The sequence below is a fragment of the Tachysurus vachellii genome, chromosome 12 (genome assembly GCF_030014155.1).
Source record: "Tachysurus vachellii isolate PV-2020 chromosome 12, HZAU_Pvac_v1, whole genome shotgun sequence".
NCBI classification, from domain to species: Eukaryota; Metazoa; Chordata; class Actinopteri; order Siluriformes; family Bagridae; genus Tachysurus; species Tachysurus vachellii.
In genome coordinates this window covers 24,560,848-24,578,639 of record NC_083471.1, presented here as the reverse complement: position 1 = coordinate 24,578,639, position 17,792 = coordinate 24,560,848, and the positions used below count along the sequence as shown (strand labels likewise).

The following is a 17,792-nucleotide window of genomic DNA, read 5'->3' as shown; positions in this document are numbered from 1 at the left end:
TGTAACGTCGGCGCTGACGGTGGTGCGGCCGCAAATCGAATCGAATTGAAATCGCTATAAAAAATATATAGAAGCGCTCGCTATTTTTATGTTATATGTAGTTACTATAGAAACAGCTCATTCTCAGGGACTTGTCTGGGGAACGTTTATGGAAGGAGTCTCTAGTGTCAGTTTGTTTTTTTGCGAGAGAGCGAGCGAGAGAAGAGGCTAGTGAAGGAACATATGTGAGAACAACTCAAAAACGTTTTCCACAACATGATGCGTGTCTATAAATGGATAAAAAGCACACGTCAGTCTTTAATATAGTGTAATAACCGTCGTATAAGAGGAATAAAACATTTCAGGATGTTTCGGTCACTCCGTCCTGATAGACTGCAATTTTCTCTACGTGTTTTATTCCTTTCTCTACAACAGCAAATTTGTTTACACCTCTATTACAAGTGAGCGTTAATTCAACGCCACAGGCAGACCGTCTGGCCGCTTTAAATTTCCCCTGAAGTGACGTGTGACGGATAAAGAATTAGTGCGGAAAATCGTAGAGCGATTCGCCCAGTAATAAGAACACTAATGAGCTGCGAGACTTATTCTAAGGTGCTACTGATATGCAGAGTCTGCAGAGTTTATCTATGGCTTTCCTGCTATGTAGGTAATGAATCTGTTCTACTATCGAGATTAGAATTAGAACTGGTGAGATAGTGAAGACAAGCAGAAGCGTAAATATTGAGAAATATCCTGTAGCATGGATCACTGTCGCGTGTCACCGTGTTGTCACGTTACATCACACTTACGTGGTATCTGCGTTACGGTAATATTGGAGACGTGCGTGGTGGTTGTGGTTGAAGAAATCGTAGTAGTGATGTGTGGACCTTGTGACACGGAAATACTGTCTGAAACTGCAAACAATTAATACCTACAGTGTGCGATTCGAGACATGGCACCAAAGCTCGTTTTCATCTTCGTATTGCAATACGAAACACCCCCCCCCCCCCCAAACACCCCACCCACCCGCCGCAAAATCCTCCGGTCAATGGAGAAAGTCAGTTTCGTGCTTGCAGGCTCGAGTCTATAGCTCCATGTCCTCCTCTGTGGAGCCGGAGGCTGCAGTCGGACAGGTGAGTGAGCTGAAGGTGTGTTCGTCTGGCCCTTTGGGAATGGGGACGGGCGTCGGGGTCTGTCTGCACACGGGCTGCTGTTTACGCTGCTGTCTCTGGAGAGAGTCCTTCAGCTGCTGAGTGATCGGGTCCTCTGGGGGGCGCCACAGCACCAGCTCCATACAGGAATGGCTCCTGAACAGGTGAGGGATCATATCAGGCATCAGTATTATTTTGTATTTTCTTTTAATAGCTCTAACCTACTCTAAATCCTCTAAATTTCTGTACCTCGTGTTCTATACATTTTTTTCCTGGACTTATCTTTCTTTGCTCCTGACTCACACGACCCACATACTGTACACTTCAGTCACCACACGTGCGTGCGCATGCACCTGCTACGCCAGCGGTAGCCGTTTGCGACCGCCGTACATCACGAGTATTAACAGCAGCGTCCACTAGATGGCACTTCAGAGCCCTAACGTCACCTTCCGTGTGGTTTCCACGACAACCGTAAGGTTTAGTGATGAATTTGCGTTCCGCTGTGTATTTTTAACATATTATATACAAACCCCTGGTAAACGTCAAGATATTGAAATATAAAAAAATAAAATCAAGATAAATCGTCCGAATGCGTCACAAAATAAACACCATTTTAACAGGAGTGTGTATAATATAATAATCATAGTAACGTCTTACGCAGATGTTCCACAACATTAAACGTAAATAGAAATGTATAAAGCCTTACGTCAATCGTTTGAATCGCTGTCGGTTCGCTGTGGTGGGATGTAGGACAAACCGCATCGGGTTGGTAATTGTTGTGTGTTTTCTTTGTGTTTTATTCCCTACATACTGTAATACTCGAATGACGATTTTGAATTTCCGTCAATTTCCACAGTGTGGAGAGAATAAGAGAACCAGTGTGAATGTGGAAGACAGATCAAACGTTAGAACTGCTGTTATGAGCTGGATATTAGTTTATGATTATGCTGTAATAAATTATTCTTTTTTTTAATCATACGTTGATGATGATGGAATGGTATTAACGTGAGCAGCATGTCCAGTTTTGGCTAGTTCAGGTGTATGTATCATGTATATTCTTGACAGAGGACACTCACACTGATTGTGCTACTGTATGAGGGAGAATGTCGGCGATGCCGCGCTGTAGCCCCTCCCTCAGGCTGTCTGACAGCACGAGTACAGGTCTGCGCTGAGGCGGCTCTATGTCCAGATCCTCATCGCTGTCATCCTCCAGAGTGATTCTGAACACACACACACACACACGCCCATGCACACGAGCACAAGCACAAGCACCCTTGGTGTGAAACCTGGTCTGCGGCGAGCTTGCACTCATGCTGGAGGATGAAACACTTCAAACGTGGTGAATTTCATGAATGGTAAATTCATTAGATAACAAATACATTTTGGTCAGTTACCATACGGTGAGCTAGTTAGCTTGTCGTTTCCGATTTGCTCTTGCTCATGATATAAATTCGTTATTTTCTCGATTTCTTTTAAATTCATTATTTTTGTAGCTGTTATATAAAATGTGTACAAACCTGAGGAAGTCCAAGCATCTTTAATTTCTCTCAGTCGGGTTAACTGGAACGTTAATTGCGTGTGCATTAACATAGTGAGTTAGTTTCGTCAAACCCTTGTTCCTGAATCTGAGACGACTGGTGACACACCGATTAATTAATTCAATGAATAAAATCCTTCTAGTGACAGACGAATGCTGCCGGATTGAGACGCGTGAGCGTAAGATGTACGGTTTTATTCGTCTTCTTTCGTTGTAAACATGAATTAAAAAAAAAACTAATCGCCTGGAATTAAAAATCCCAAGCTACAGATTTATCCCTCTCTGTTTCTCCCACGATCGTACCGGGTGAATCCGGCTACTCTAAACCGACACCGTAAGAGTGTGGGTGTGAATCTTTTTGACTAAAGATTTATTCGTCTATTCTCATTCCCGAAAATAATCCAAAAGTAACAACCGGTATGTGACTCAGATACTAACAGAACTCTGATCGGTACAAGTCTCTCACCTGTTCTCAATCTCCTGTAGCTTCCTCTGCGCCGCCTCCACCTCCATACAGGAGCCTTCTGTCTCCACCCTTGAAGAAGGTAAAGGGCTCTGACTGTAATGGAGGTTTGGGCACGGCGGGACGGCCGTAGCGCACTGCTGAACTGTTGTGCACTTGCCCATCCACCCTGAGACTGGTCTGGACCTCGTGTTCTCCAAAGGATAGGATTCTCCTTCGTCCATCATCTTTGGTCTTTTGGCACTGCAGACTCTATACGAGGAAACCAATTAGCATCGAAAGCGAAGGAAACACACAAATATATCTGATAAAACATTAATAAAACCAATCAGTGTTTTCATGACAGTGTAAATTAAAAACTCTGATCTGACTGCTACAGAAATTCAACGTGAAATTTAGAGCTGTGTAAAATAAACTCGAGAGAAGAACGTCACTCAAATCCGTGTAAACTGATCATCTGCTGCCTACGCAGTCTCTGTCAATCAGCAAACCCCGCCCACGATGCCTCTGTGACTAATTCAAGAGCAGCATGGCTCCATTCCTGAAAAGAACTTCATTTTAATAATAATGAAATACGTATCGTATACATACTCGTCGTCTGTCCTTCGCCTGTGCTTTCTCAGACATCTCCTCTCCCAGCTCCTAAAACAAATACAGATAACAGATCAGCGTACATGCGGCAGCTTACAAAAGTGCAAGTCTGCTTCTAGGCTCAGGGCAGAGATGAGGCACGGGTGAGGCTGAGACTGTGTCATCATATCGTCCAGCCTTAGATACAAGCTTTGTAGTCTTCAGTTCACAGAGGTCAGGTTGGGCTCGAAGATAGAAATTGTTAGAAGAACAATACTATTCCATATGAAGAACAAGTCACAGCCATATGTGCCACATAGAGCTCAGGGGCTTTGTGCACAGGTGCTTTGTCATGCTGGTTGTTTAAAAAGTTTAAGGAAGAACCACATATGGGTGTAATGGGGCACATACTATTGGCAAAACATTTCAAAGCTCAGTGAACAGTAACAGTGCATAACAAGAGTGTTAGTGTGTAGTAGTGAGAAAGATGGAGGTTGGAGAGAGCAAAGTCTCTCTTGAGTAAGAAGCCTGTGTACAAGCCTGGAGTTACGATACACATCTCTAACACTCACGAGTTGATTGTGGAGCTTCCCGGCAGGCGAAGTGAGTCATTGGTTTGTCCCTTTGAGATGCTCATATCAGGAACGGTGAAGTGTGGAAACGGGGAGTACATGGAGGGGAAATACCCTATATCCCTACTCCCAGGACTGGCACTCTGCATCCTGTTGGTCTGTAAACAACAACAACAATAATCATCAATCAAAGGCAATAAATCACACTGATGAATCCTAGAAGTGGCAGTTATTATGATTAGATCTACATTAAGATCCATTACAATACAGCACACCTTTCTGAGATATTGCAGGTATCAGATATGTATGGATATCTCACTTTATTAAATCTTAAATCTGAATAATAATTTCAATAATTACATAATGAAATAATATTAAAAATATACAGTGTATTTCCTAAAGCTCGTTTTCATATTTTATTTCATGTCAGTGATTTTCTTTATTAAATTTCAAGGTGAAATGGTCATTTTTAAAAAGAAAATATTCTGAGATAATATATGTTTTTTTTGTTTATTTACAAATAATACAAATAAAAAATATTTTATTCAAACAAACAAATGAAAGTTTGGAAATCTCCAATGTTTTTGTATGAATGTATTTGGATGAGCCGCCTGTCAGTCATATCATAGACCCACAACGCTACGTCACATCCTGCAGCGGTTACACATTTCTAACACATTTATAACTCGGCTTTCGATGAGCTGTACAGTATGTCTGAGTCTGTCTGGAAGTGATTTAATGACCTCGTGAACTCTTATTAAACCTCTATGGCTTTGTGTACGTGAGTAGAAATAGGGGTGGAGTTTAATGAGTAAAAAATAAAAATAAAATAAAATAATTCAAAAATCCTTCAACTCCACACATGCGTGAATCTTTTTTTATAACCTACCCTTAAAAAGCTTAACATCACTGAAGTAAATAAATAAATAAAAACAAATAAATAAATAAACAAATAAATAAATAAATAAATAAATAAATAAATGATTAAACAAAAATATTTTCAAACTACATTCAAATATTTTCTTCCATCCTGCCTTAAGTTTGGTATTCTTTATTCAACTTGACATTTAATTATATTTTTAATTTAAACGATAATTTAAACACATATATGTATATATGTATATATACATATGTATATATGTATATATATGTACATATATACATATGTACATATATATATATATATAAATAAAATTTAAAAAACTATATATAAAATTATATAATTATATAAATAAATAAATAAATAAATAAATAAATAAAAATTGTATGTGTGTGTATATATACACACACACATATATATATATATTATTTATTTATTTATTTTTAATAAGATTTTGTAAACAGTGTAAGTTGCACGCAGCTGATAAACTGTTAATGAATAACAACATTTTTAAAATAAACATCTATCTCTGATTTTTTTTTTTCAGTAAATCTTGCTTACACTGTTCATGTTAATATACTGATTATCTTTAAGTATTGTGATGTTCTATATTTCTGCCATATCGCCCTGTACACTTCTGTTACAATGAGCAAGTAGCACAAAAATATACACAACACTTACATAACATACTAAAAACGTACCTTATTACACCTGTGCCTGCTAACACGGCATTAAACACACATCTCTGTTTCCTCTTAAAGCTGCATAAATGTGTCCGTAATCATCTATTTATACTAGATGAATAATAATAATAATAATAATCATCTGCTATATTGCAGCTGTCAGTTTAATACGCCTATCTGCGGTACAACCCCTTTAACGGACCTAATCCCAAATACAGACATCTTCCCTACTATTGTACCCTAGATCTAGGGAGCGAACGCGTCTATTCCGACCTATCTAGTGCACTTGGTTTAAAAAAGCCGCCATTTGGAACGCGACCGCTCATAAGCTTAAACTACTTTTGGGCCGAAGGCAAGCTGCAAAGTTACACATCCGTACAACAAGCCACAAACATTTATAACACCGCGTAAAATTGTTGTGTTCGAGTCGCTACTTCTAGTAGTAAACACTTACCCGAGTTAGAGAGCAGAGAAATAATAAGAAAAAAACAAAGGAATCTGAAGCTAGCAACTTCGCTACTAGTGACAACACACGTACGCGAGAGTGCGCGTGAGTACGAGAGCACGCGATGCTATTCTGGAAAGATGCGGGCTGATGGGATTTGTAGTCCGTTGACAGACGTTTGTAGTCCTTTTCCGAGTATCGTGGAAAATAAGTGCAGAAATCTTGTAGTTGATAGACAGCCGTATTAGATGTTTTTAATAAGTTGTATTTTACGGCGTTTGATACCGTATCATTTAATTTTAACGTTTTTTAAGCTTGTTACGTGACGCGCGAGACTGCTCAGTCAAAGACGTTCGTTACGTTAGATGACGTACATAGTGCACTTCCGGTTAAATAGTAAACAAATCCCACAGAATTGTTTACAATTTTTTTTTACAAAACACACAGAATGACACAAAAATTGTTTGTTTGTTTACTGTTTTTTTCGCGATATAGTGTAGATGCGTAATAACAACATTATAAAATTGATTGCAAAAATGATCTTATTTGCATTTCCGCTAACTTTCTCCCTGCACTTTGTTTTGACACGTTAACACGTGACTGAAGGGTCAGTAACTTTCTGTGCGGTGCAGTTACTTAGTGACAGAAACGTGTGTGATCCGTTCAGTTTAAATCCGTATCATGGGGCTGTTTTGTGCATCAGACAAAATGAAGATGTTTATTTGCGTGTTTGCTGCTCTGTTTGCTCTGAGTGCAGCAAACACACGCGGTAATTATTTATTATTATTATCATCTTTTTATTAGTAGTTTTATTAGTAGTTTTTTTATTGTAGTTTATTTTTTTATTGTAGTTTCTATTAGTATTTTTATTAGTAGTTTGATCTCTTTTCTCTCTGTCATTACTTATTATTCTAAGCATGATATATTTCAGCAAAGTTCGATTAAAGTTAACTGCAATAACTATAACAACCAGTATAATAATAATAATAATAATAATAATATGAATATGAATAATAATAATAATAATACTAACAATTATTATAATAATCATTATAATAATTATATAATAATTATTATTATTATAATAATAATAATAATATAATTCTATAAATATAATTATATAATAATTATTATAATATAATAATTACAATTATTATAATAATAACAATAATAATAATTAAAAAATAATAATATATGATATATTTCAACAAAGTTTGATTAAAGTTAACTGTAATAACTCTAACAATCAGGATAATAATAATAAAAAAAAATAATAATAATAAAAATAATAATTAAAAATAATATTAATATATGATCTTTTTCAGCAAAGTTTGATTAAAGTTAACTAATAACTATAACACTTAGAATAATAATAATAATAATAATAATAATACTAACAATTATTATAATAAAAACAAATAATAATAATAATAATAATAATAATAATAATAACAATAATAATTAAAAAAATAATAATAATCTATTTGAAACCATACCAAATAGATTTAATCAAAAGCTGTCAGTGCAAACAATAGTCTCTAAGTGTCAGTTTAAAATGTGTAATTTTTATATTAGTTTTTATAATACTAATTTATTATAAAATGTAACATGATAATATGCTACTTCGTATTTGCTCAATGCAACTAAAATGTAAGGATTACATTGGATTACATTCGTTAAACAACATTTATAAATTGAATTGCATGTTTATTCTTTAAATATTTTTTATTATTATTATTTATTGGTTGGTTTATTATTATTTTAAGGTGTTAGTTTTAATTTATTTAGAAGTAACGTCTCTTCCCTGTTTTACTCCAACTGATTTAAATGATTATGGAAAAGTTAAGAATTTCATCATCATGGACATTTTTCTTTGGACTTTGCTCTCTGAGTTTATTTAGCGTGTTTGTACGTTCATGTTTGAGTGTGTGTGTGTGCCAGTGTGTACAGCAGTGTGTAGCAGCTGTGAGGTCATGAACTTTGGAATTTTGAAAGATTTTTTCGTGATTTACAGACACTCCGTTCCAGGAAACTTTCTTACTGTGTCCCGGCAATCGAGTTGAATGTTTTTCAGCTCACTGTGGTCTGTGGTGTAGAAGTCTGCCTGAACTCACCTGATGAAATTGTGCAAGAGGGGAAAAATCTTTTAACCCCAAAAAAGCCTGAAATTCAAAAAAAAAAAAAAAATTCTAAAAAGTAAAATAAAATCAATGAAAATTTTATTAAAAATTAAATAAAATACAAATAAGTATAATAATGAAAATAAAAAAGTCATATAATAATAATAATAAGAAGAAGAAGAAGAAGAAGAAGAATGTACTGAGCAATGAAGATACAAAAACACCACAATTTTACTAAAAACTAAAACTAAAAATAATTTTTTAAACAGAACTTCTGAATGTGAATCCACAGCTCCATCACTCCCCAGCTTAGTTTGTGTGTTTTTTCTTTCTTTTTTTTTTATCCACAGACTCAGATCATAAAGCTCTCCTTCTCAGGCTGAATCAGGAACTGCTTCGCTCCACCGAAAATCAGGAGTCTCTTCCCAACCCGAGCGTTCACATCGCGCTGCGCCTCTCCACACAGCACAACCTGAAGAAAGAGAGCCAGTACCTTAACCAGCTCAAGACCAAGTTCCATACGGACATTCAGAGGTACTGAGCTTCTGAGGTTCTGTCTTCAAACTAAATGTTGATTTCAAACCCATTTCTGGTCTCTGAGATGCTCCAAGTGTTCGTTCATCTAAAAAGTTGAACTCAGATCTGAGTGAAAAACACACGTCTCACACCGAAAGCCAAGAGTTCTGACTCATTTTAGATCAGTGAGAAAATCATTCATTTATTTGAAAATATCTGATTTTGACTCGGCTTCCACATGACATATGAACCGGTTGAAGAGTTTGAACACTTGTTCCTTAATACTATGTGTTTTGACTTTCAGGATAAAACACGATACATTAAAGGTGGGGTGTACGATGTTTGAAAGATCACAAAACATAAAAACAGACCTTGATCATTTGAGTAACAACAGACAGCAGTAAGAGTCGAGTGTGTAACCTTTTAACCCTTGTGTTGTCCTCCTATACAAATTAGGAGCGCTGAGTCAACGACACCAGTGATGACTCTGCCTTGTCTGTTTTGACTGCTTATAAAAAATGAAGTATGTATGATAGCCTTTTTTTTTTTTTTTTTTTACCTTTTTAGTCTAACTTGTTTCAAACATAGTAACATATATTTTGCAAAAAAAAATAAATAAATAAAAATAATACATATATATACATATATATGTATATATATGTATATATATGTATTTGGTATAATAAACCTTATTTATATACAAAAATGCCTCATTTTTAGTTAATTCAAAATTTCTGTTTTTTTATTTTTATTTTCACTATAGAGGCACAAAAGTTGATGCACAATTACAGGCTGGTATATTTCAAGGGCAGGAGATTGTTTTGAAACCATTTTGACCATTTTTAATGTCAGCAAATAATAAAACCTGTTTTTTTTACAGGCCAAATTGACTTGAATGCTTATAAATCCAAAATTCTACAATTATCACTATTCTGTGCGTAATATCTATTTTACACTTGTAATATGTATTTTGCCCACCTGATGTCATCTGATCAACCAACAACAGGCTACACACACACACACACACACACACACACACACACACACACACACACACACACACACACACACACACACACACACTCAAAACCATGCCATAATATCATGTGAATAAAACTTCGTTTACCTCCTTATGTTTTGTTTTATTATACTTAATTTATGAAATTTTGCCATGTTTTGAGTAAAATAAGCAGAAATTATTAAAAATTATTTTGGATAACCACTGACTGATAAATGTCAACATTACTCAGCATATCTCCAGGCCAAAGCTGACTGATGCAACTAAATTCATAAATAAGAGAGAGGAAACAAATATGATTTGAATATGAAAACATGTGTGTGTGTGTGTGTGTGTGTGTGTGTGTAAAGATTGTTGGTAGAAGAAGAGAAGAGAAGATATTGTCCCTAGCTGGACAAATGCATCTAACAAGTGTGAAATATTTACAAATGAGCAGCTTTTGTTTTTTCTGGAGGCCTAATGAATTGCTATGCCCAGTGCTTGTGTGTGTGTGTGTGTGTGTGTGTAGCATCATTTCGGTAGATCATATTTTGCCCTCTGCTAGGCAAAGGTATATCAAAAGTGAGAAATATTTACAAATGTGTAGCTTTTTTTTCTGGAGGCCTAATGAAATGCAATGCCCAATATGTGTGTGTGTTTGTGTGTGTGTGTGTGAAATGTTTACAAATGTGTAGCTTTTGTTTTGTCTGGAAGCCAACTGAATTGCAATGCCCAATGCTTTGAACAGTGTTTGACTGTGTGTGTGTTTGTGTGTGTGTAGCATCATTTCGGTAGATCATATTTTGCCCTCTGCTAGGCGAAGGCATATCAAAAGTGTGAAATATTTACAAATGTTTGGCTTTTTTTTTTTTTCTGGAGGCCTAATGAAATGCAATGCCCAATTTGTATGTGTGTTTGTGTGTGTGTTTGTGTGTGTGTGTGTGCATGTGTATGTGTGTGTGTGTGTGTGTGTGGGGGGGGGGGGTGAGTGTGTGTTTTTGGGTGTGTGTGTTAGTGGACATTTTACGTTTGCATTTTTGTGTCTGTATGTATGTTCATTGCGCTGAAAATGTGGCCGAGTCAAAATGACCCAAGAGGATCACGAACGCGTAGTATATACTGTTCTGAACACATAGTTCAAACGAAAATAGACAAAATTAATTTTGCTTGCAAAGTTCATAATTTGGAACAATCCTGGTAAATTTCAGGAAAATATGTGGAAGAAAACCAAAGTTATGACACATTAAATTCTTCCAGCGAGGTCAAAAAGACCCAGGGACAATTTGAAGGTTAAAGTGGTTCATTTGTGTCAAAACAGTTATTATTTTGTCTGGTGAACTGTATATTTAAAAACAAGACCTGTGTAGACTTCAATTGTACCAAGGGCAGTACAAAGTGTCTCTGTTTTGTCCGTCATCCCATCAGCACCCTAAACAACGGGAAGCCTGTGGTGGGTCGCCTTGCCCTCTATGTGATGGCGTTGAAATCTTCCTGCCAAGACATGAGCAGTGTGTCTCTGTTGACGGGTGAGAAGAGCGAACCATTGCTCACACACCTGAAGAAACAGATGGAGTTAGAGAAGGACTACATGGCATGTGAGTTGTTTCTCTCTCTCTCTCTATCTCTCTCTCTCTCTCTCTCTCTCTATCCTCGTCTTTTCTTCCTGTGTTGGTCTTCTTAGAAGGAGACGCTGATTACAGCTAATCAGTGTATATTAGTTATGTTGTATATCAATGAATATAGAAATGCCTTGCCCTGGTTTCATGAAATTAGTAACAGGAATAACAAGAAAAACGGAACCAGGAATGTAACATAGTCAAGGACAGAACACAGATAACTTTTATACATGATATGTCTAATAAAGTGTCAGGGGCAGGACACGGGGAAACATTGAGCAGCGAAAATCCAAAACAAGATACAAGAAAAACATATAATGGAATACGCCACGTAACAAATGACACACACAAACAAAAAACACACCCAAGACAACAGGTATAAATAGTGAAGGAAATTAGTGAAACATAAGGTTCAGGTGTACAGAGGAAGGAGTGGGCTAAGGATCGGATGGGGCCAAAACAAGTAAAAACACAAAACAAGCAAAAGCACATGGCACAGGCTATAAAAAAAAAACCCTGCTGGAACATCAGGGACTTGTCCAAACCATCCATGACATAAAGTGGCTTACTAAAAAGTGATAAAGGTCTAAAAAAGTGGCCTAATATAATCTAATATAGTATTTAAATCCCCAACGCCAACACTGTATCTGATAACCTTCACAATTAGGTCTGGTAGTTAAACTGTGTTTTGTGATCTCATGGACCGTTTGTGTGTTTTTTTCTTTTTTTTTTTTTTTTTCATTTTCCATTCAGTCAACCATCGTCCCCTGACCAACTTCTACCAGTACTCTCTGGGCATTCTGGCTCTGTGTGTAAGCGGAGTGAGAGTGAGCTCTCACGTCAGCCACAAGCTCACCCATGCTGCCCTGCACACTCATTTCAAACACGGTGACTCCGTAAGTGTGGGTGAGTTCACACTGACTGTGTTACTTCCATGTTTAGATGCTTTTATTTGGAGACTGATTAAGAAGACGAAAAATGTGTTAGGACGTGTTTAAATGTGCTATGCTCTCTGAACCTTTTTCAGACACCCTTGCGATGGCAGGCATGTCCCTGCAGTGTCTGAAAGAAGCTGCAACGCCGGTTAAAAACAAGGAGGAGCTGGATCAGGCTCTGGCCACCATCAAACAGAAGATTATAGACTCGCAGCGAGCTGATGGACATTTGGGAAATGAGTTCAGCACTGGATTGGCTGTGCAGGTGAGATTCGGGATGATCCAGATAGAGTGCTCATCTGGGGTCTGGATGTTGTCTAAAAAATATGAGTTCAATATATGCAAATCGCAGTGAAAGTGGTGTGTGCCAGTGTGACTAAAAGTACTGGTGAGGGAGGCGTGGCTTCAGTGCTTGTCTGTCCCACTGAAGGAGGAGTGGCCTCTGTATCTATCAGTCTCACGGCAAGTGTCTGTCTGTCCTTGAGAATGAGGGAGTGGCCTTGAAAGTCAGACTTATTGAAGGAGGCATGGGTTCTGTACAGTACCTGTCAGTCCTAGTAAAGGAGGCGTGGCCTCTATATCTATGAGGAGAAGTGTCTTCTCAATTGTTATGTTTGTCATAACTCATAATTCTTGACATCCAACCAGGAAAAACTAACAGAAAGTCTCCTGCAACTCAGACTTCTTAATCTAGATCTAAGCAAATCAAACCATCATGGCCGCTCACGGCTTCAGAAGCACGTCTCACCTTTAACAATAGAGATATATCCACTTACTGTTTTGAGGAAGTGAATGGTTAGCAGTCCCATTGAAGGAGGTATGGCCTCTGTACCTGTTAGTCATGATGAAGAAGTGTAAAATGCTGGTTTAATGTGATAAGAAGACCACAGAATTGGAGCGAATAAAAGCCACAGAGATGTTCTTATCGCTTTTTGCACCATTTTACTTTTTCAGGCTTTACTGGCAATGGGCAGCAATACAGATAAGTGTGCTATTCCTATGAAGGCTATGTGGTCTGATGCCAGAAACGGTTCCTACCACAACGCCATGGCAATCTCTCAAATCCTGCCTGCTCTCCAGCAACGCTCATATCTCCACCTGAAGAACAAGGAATGTCTCAATGAGGATGGTTCGTTAATACAGCTAATACACTCACCATTCATTTACACCATTCCTTCACATGACTAAAATTACTCTGTAACTGCAGTTAGCACAAACCTCTAACTGTCCTTCTATGGGTTGTAAAATACTGGCAGACTTTTTAGCCTCACAACATATAAACCCTGACATAAAATTTCAGGGCTCTCAAGTTTTGAAGACAGGCAAGAGTGACATTTGCATCCCCCCAGCGACACCTTTGGACTCCTTTATCATTTGTAATGTTGCTCCCATTTAAAACAGTTCGGCGCAAGCCCTGCCATTTTTAGCGGCATGATTGAGGACAATGTCCTGTCCAGAGACAAGCTGCTTCGTGTTGAGGTTTTGTTCAAACCGACCATCGAAAATACCCTCTCTAATGAATATGTTTTTTTTTTTTTTATTGGTTGTTGCGTTAAATCTTACCCATATACAATAGTGCTATTTTCTGATTTGCTATTGTGTAGCCTCTTTTTTTTTGATTGGCTGATAAGTGTCAGGCTCGACTAAGAACTCCAGGAGAGACGTGCTTGATTCCTGCCCGGTTCCATAGAGACAGCGGTGCGGACTGATACATTTTCAGCTGCGGCTGATTAAATATTTGCTAAATAGTAAGTTTTTCTGGGTGAGAAATACAGTGTGTGGCGGGAGAGCGTGACAAAAGACCCAAATGTGTGACAACAAATGTGAATGTAGAATTAGCTGACTTTAAGTAAAACAAAGGAAATCCAACATTATTTTAGGAAACATCTTATTTTTTGCCCATAAAGAGTCCACCTAGAAGTGAACACTGTTATTGACAGTATTCTGAAGTGTCCATGATATAATGTTGTATTCTTTTAAGGTGTAACTTTACTATGATAACGCTATGTTGCTAAACTCTTTTCCTGCACAGACACTCTCGTTGTGGATGCTGTTCCGGTTATCCTGCCGACCCTGTCGTCTGTTCTTGTGCAGGTGGAGGTGGAGGTGGTGAAAGCAGACGGCACGTCCTTCAATTATCAGATCAAAGTCCCCAGTGGCGCCTCACTGCTCGAGAGTCTCACGCTGCTTCAGCAACATCAGGAGGACTTCAAGTTTGTCTCATTTACCTGACAGTTTTAGCGCAAAAAAAAAATCCATTGATTACCGTTAAAAAATATAAACACAACAATATATAAATATTACTCAGTAAAAAATAAATGCAACTATTACAATAAATACTAGTATTACTTTACAAACTAACAATAACTAATAATATTGCCTTCAATGTGAACTTTAATGAACCTAATATGTAATGTAATTTTTACATTTTCCACACAAAGTTTGTGTGGATGTTTAGCTAGTTTACAGTTGCTAGCAAGCTAGCAACATAGCTAGTTATATACAAGAGCCTATCTTTAATAGTATGGTCATGTTTGTCGAATAGCAAACTTTTTACTTTATTTCAACCTGACACATAAGTAAAAAAAAAAAAATTAGCTATGTTATAACACATGACAGTAAACCGTGTAATCAATTCTTAAAAATTGTAGCCAAAGGACTTGTATTTTGTTACTTTTAATACTTGAAGAAATATGAGGTAAAAGTACTTGAAATGATTGTGTAAAAACTACTGGGCTTAGAATGAACCCTAAAAATGCTTTAGAAATGCTAGCTAGATTAAGTTTTATTTACAGTTTCTAATTGGAGAAAAATGCTAAGTCGCTAGGAAAGTAGTCAGATTCATGGGTTTATAACCCATAGATAACATGGGTTTTTAACACAGATCAACACGGATTAGCACTTTGCTAATCTTTGTATTACAAATGATTTCGATGAAACAAACTACTTACAGAAGCCAGCTACTGAAGAAAGATTTAAATACTCTCTCTCTCTCTCTCTCTCTCACTCTCTCTGTCTCTCTCTCGTTTTTGTTTTAAGCTATAGCTAATTGTAAAAACTACTAATTTAAATAAACAGAGATTAAACTAATGCTTTGAAAGTTTAGTCAGTAGGTTTATGCTGAAGTTTTGCAATGTTCACTTTTTAATCTGATTGTCTGTGTGGCCATTTTGTGTTTATTGCATTCGGTAGTTGTAGCAATGCTCGGTCCGTGCCATTCGGTTTTACAGAGTGTATTTTTTGTGCTGCAGGTTTGAGAAGGAGGACAGTCTGTGGGGGCCGTTCCTTAGCGTAGTAAACGGAGAACAGGCCCAACAGACCGACCGGAGGTACTGGCACATTGCTTCAGATGGACAAGGACTGAATCAGGGTATGATCCACACACTCACAGATGTTCTGTTTTACTATACTTGTGAGGACCTTTTGCTGACATAATTATTAATGCAGCTATAGATGCTATTCCACATCTACATTTATCCATAAGCGTAACATCAGCAACCAAAAGGAAACCTTATTACTGTTCCTATCTTTGTGAGGACATTTGGTCCCCACTAAGATACAAAAACAGATCCACAAACACATATTTACACATAAATGCATTTTTACATTTATATACACATACATTCTTATATGAACATACTTTATAGCCATTGGGAAAACTGTTGCTAGGCTATACAAACTCACAACTAGCTGATATCTTGCAGATCACAGTGATCATAGATTTTAGATCATAGTGTAGCTTAAGGTGATGTGACAGTAGAAAGAAGACCGAATTGTCAGCGATATCAACATTTACCTCAGATTTGTTGTTACGTTGCTAAGAAAATACACTGTATGACTAAAATGGCTCTGTAACTGCAGTTAGCATACAGTAACTGTACCAGTTAGCATAGTATGTAGCATACTGAGAGACACTGACACTGTAGCCTCACAACTCATGAACTCTAAGATAAAACTTTTAAATAAAGATGTATTTTGCTTAGATCTTACTTACATTTTTTAATCAAATCTTTACATTTCATCATTTGATAGTCGATAAACTGCTGCAGATTCAATAATTTTTCTGGAAACAGAGTAGTCAAATTATTGATATGGAAAAAGTTTCACTGTAAATTCTTGGCTGTATAAGATTCTTTTAATACACTAAGCTAATCTGCTCTCTGCAAATTCTAACCACAATGTTTTAACTATGTGCTTTTTTTAGGCATTAAGGACTATAAGATACAAGCAGCTCAAAAGATCACCATCAAGAACACCGCCTACTGATCTGGGTCCAAAATAAGACAAAGGGATCTTTAACGATATATAATCGACTAGTAACTTTTTATCTGTCATATTAATGGATGTTATATAAAACATTTAGTTCTGATCCACTAATTGAATATTTGATTGTTTAAGTTCTATACATAAAACTCTGAATCTAGCGGTAGTTTGTTACACTGAAACCGTTACTACACTTACTTCAGGCTGCCAGCCAGTTACCTACTGTACCATGCTATACTACTTACTATACATTACTATAGGAAATATAGCACTACTACAGCAATACGCAACCCTTTCTCCAGCTACGGCTTCTTCTGGAACTATTTTTGTTGACGGAGCAAAAATGGCCGTATTGTGGCAGGTACACAAGAAGTATTTCTTGTTTACAAAACTGTTGTATAAAAGCAACATCGGACTCGCAGTCGTCCCGAAAACCTGCGGCCTACAGCCGAATCACGTCCTTGCTGATATTCACTACAACAGAACGACTGCGAATGTTATGTTGCGTAGTTACATAATGTAACTTTTCCATGTAACAACTTTACATTTTTATTTTACCTTTTTGTTTGTGGGGCATAAAATAGTCAGATCAAATCAGTATTTTAATAAAGTCTCTCATTTACTATTTCAAAAAATCGTGTTTTTGACTCTTCCTTTTTTTAGAAAGATGTTAACGAGGGGTTTTAATAAAGTATTTAGGTACATGTAATGTTATTGATGTATACTTTCCTTAAAGTTTAATTACTGATGAAGACAATTGTTAATTTATTTATTTTTTTTCATGTTTTGTTTACAGATCAGAATAATTTTGCTATATGAAATAATAATAATAATAATAAAACAAATAATAATAATAATAATAATAATGTTTTCTATTTATAAATTGTCTATAATAATAATAATAATACAAATAATAATAATAATATGTTCTATTTATAAATTGTCTATAATAATAATAAAACAAATAATAATAATAATAATGTTTTCTATTTATAAATTGTCTATAATAATAATAATACAAATAATAATAACAATAATAATAACGTGTTCTATTTATAAATTGTA

The 17,792-nt window shown here is 36.4% G+C and overlaps 2 protein-coding genes across 2 annotated transcripts; one reads left to right on the top strand and one right to left on the bottom strand.

Annotated features, from left to right (window-relative positions):
* Positions 1-995: 995 nt before the first annotated feature.
* Positions 996-6,628, bottom strand: ccdc117 (coiled-coil domain containing 117). The gene is made up of 6 exons (XM_060882748.1): positions 6,290-6,628; positions 4,273-4,430; positions 3,722-3,772; positions 3,134-3,382; positions 2,207-2,350; positions 996-1,286 (listed from the first exon to the last, which is right to left on the bottom strand). The coding sequence occupies exons 2-6, from the start codon at positions 4,419-4,421 to the stop codon at positions 1,064-1,066; spliced, it is 816 nt and encodes a 271-aa protein (XP_060738731.1). The 5' UTR covers positions 4,422-4,430; positions 6,290-6,628; the 3' UTR covers positions 996-1,063.
* Positions 6,629-6,889: 261 nt separating this feature from the next.
* On the top strand, positions 6,890-17,362 carry tcn2 (transcobalamin II). The gene is made up of 9 exons (XM_060882747.1): positions 6,890-7,049; positions 8,751-8,934; positions 11,339-11,508; positions 12,283-12,435; positions 12,557-12,729; positions 13,419-13,593; positions 14,497-14,677; positions 15,716-15,834; positions 16,669-17,362. Exons 1-9 carry the CDS (start codon positions 6,962-6,964, stop codon positions 16,728-16,730), a joined length of 1,305 nt encoding a protein of 434 aa, XP_060738730.1. The 5' UTR covers positions 6,890-6,961; the 3' UTR covers positions 16,731-17,362.
* Positions 17,363-17,792: the final 430 nt, after the last annotated feature.

Bases quoted from the DNA above. Each gene is read 5' to 3' on its own strand.
- ccdc117 (XM_060882748.1), bottom strand. From the start codon at position 4,421: ATGCAGAGTGCCAGTCCTGGGAGTAGGGATATAGGGTATTTCCCCTCC. The intron at 3,773-4,272 runs GTGAGTGTTAGA...TATTTGTTTTAG, and splicing joins GGAAGCTCCACAATCAACTC to GAGCTGGGAGAGGAGATGTC. The intron at 1,287-2,206 runs GTGAGTGTCCTC...TCACCTGTTCAG, and splicing joins CATACAGTAGCACAATCAGT to GAGCCATTCCTGTATGGAGC.
- tcn2 (XM_060882747.1), top strand. From the start codon at position 6,962: ATGGGGCTGTTTTGTGCATCAGACAAAATGAAGATGTTTATTTGCGTG. The intron at 7,050-8,750 runs GTAATTATTTAT...TTTTATCCACAG, and splicing joins GAGTGCAGCAAACACACGCG to ACTCAGATCATAAAGCTCTC. The intron at 12,730-13,418 runs GTGAGATTCGGG...TTACTTTTTCAG, and splicing joins GCACTGGATTGGCTGTGCAG to GCTTTACTGGCAATGGGCAG.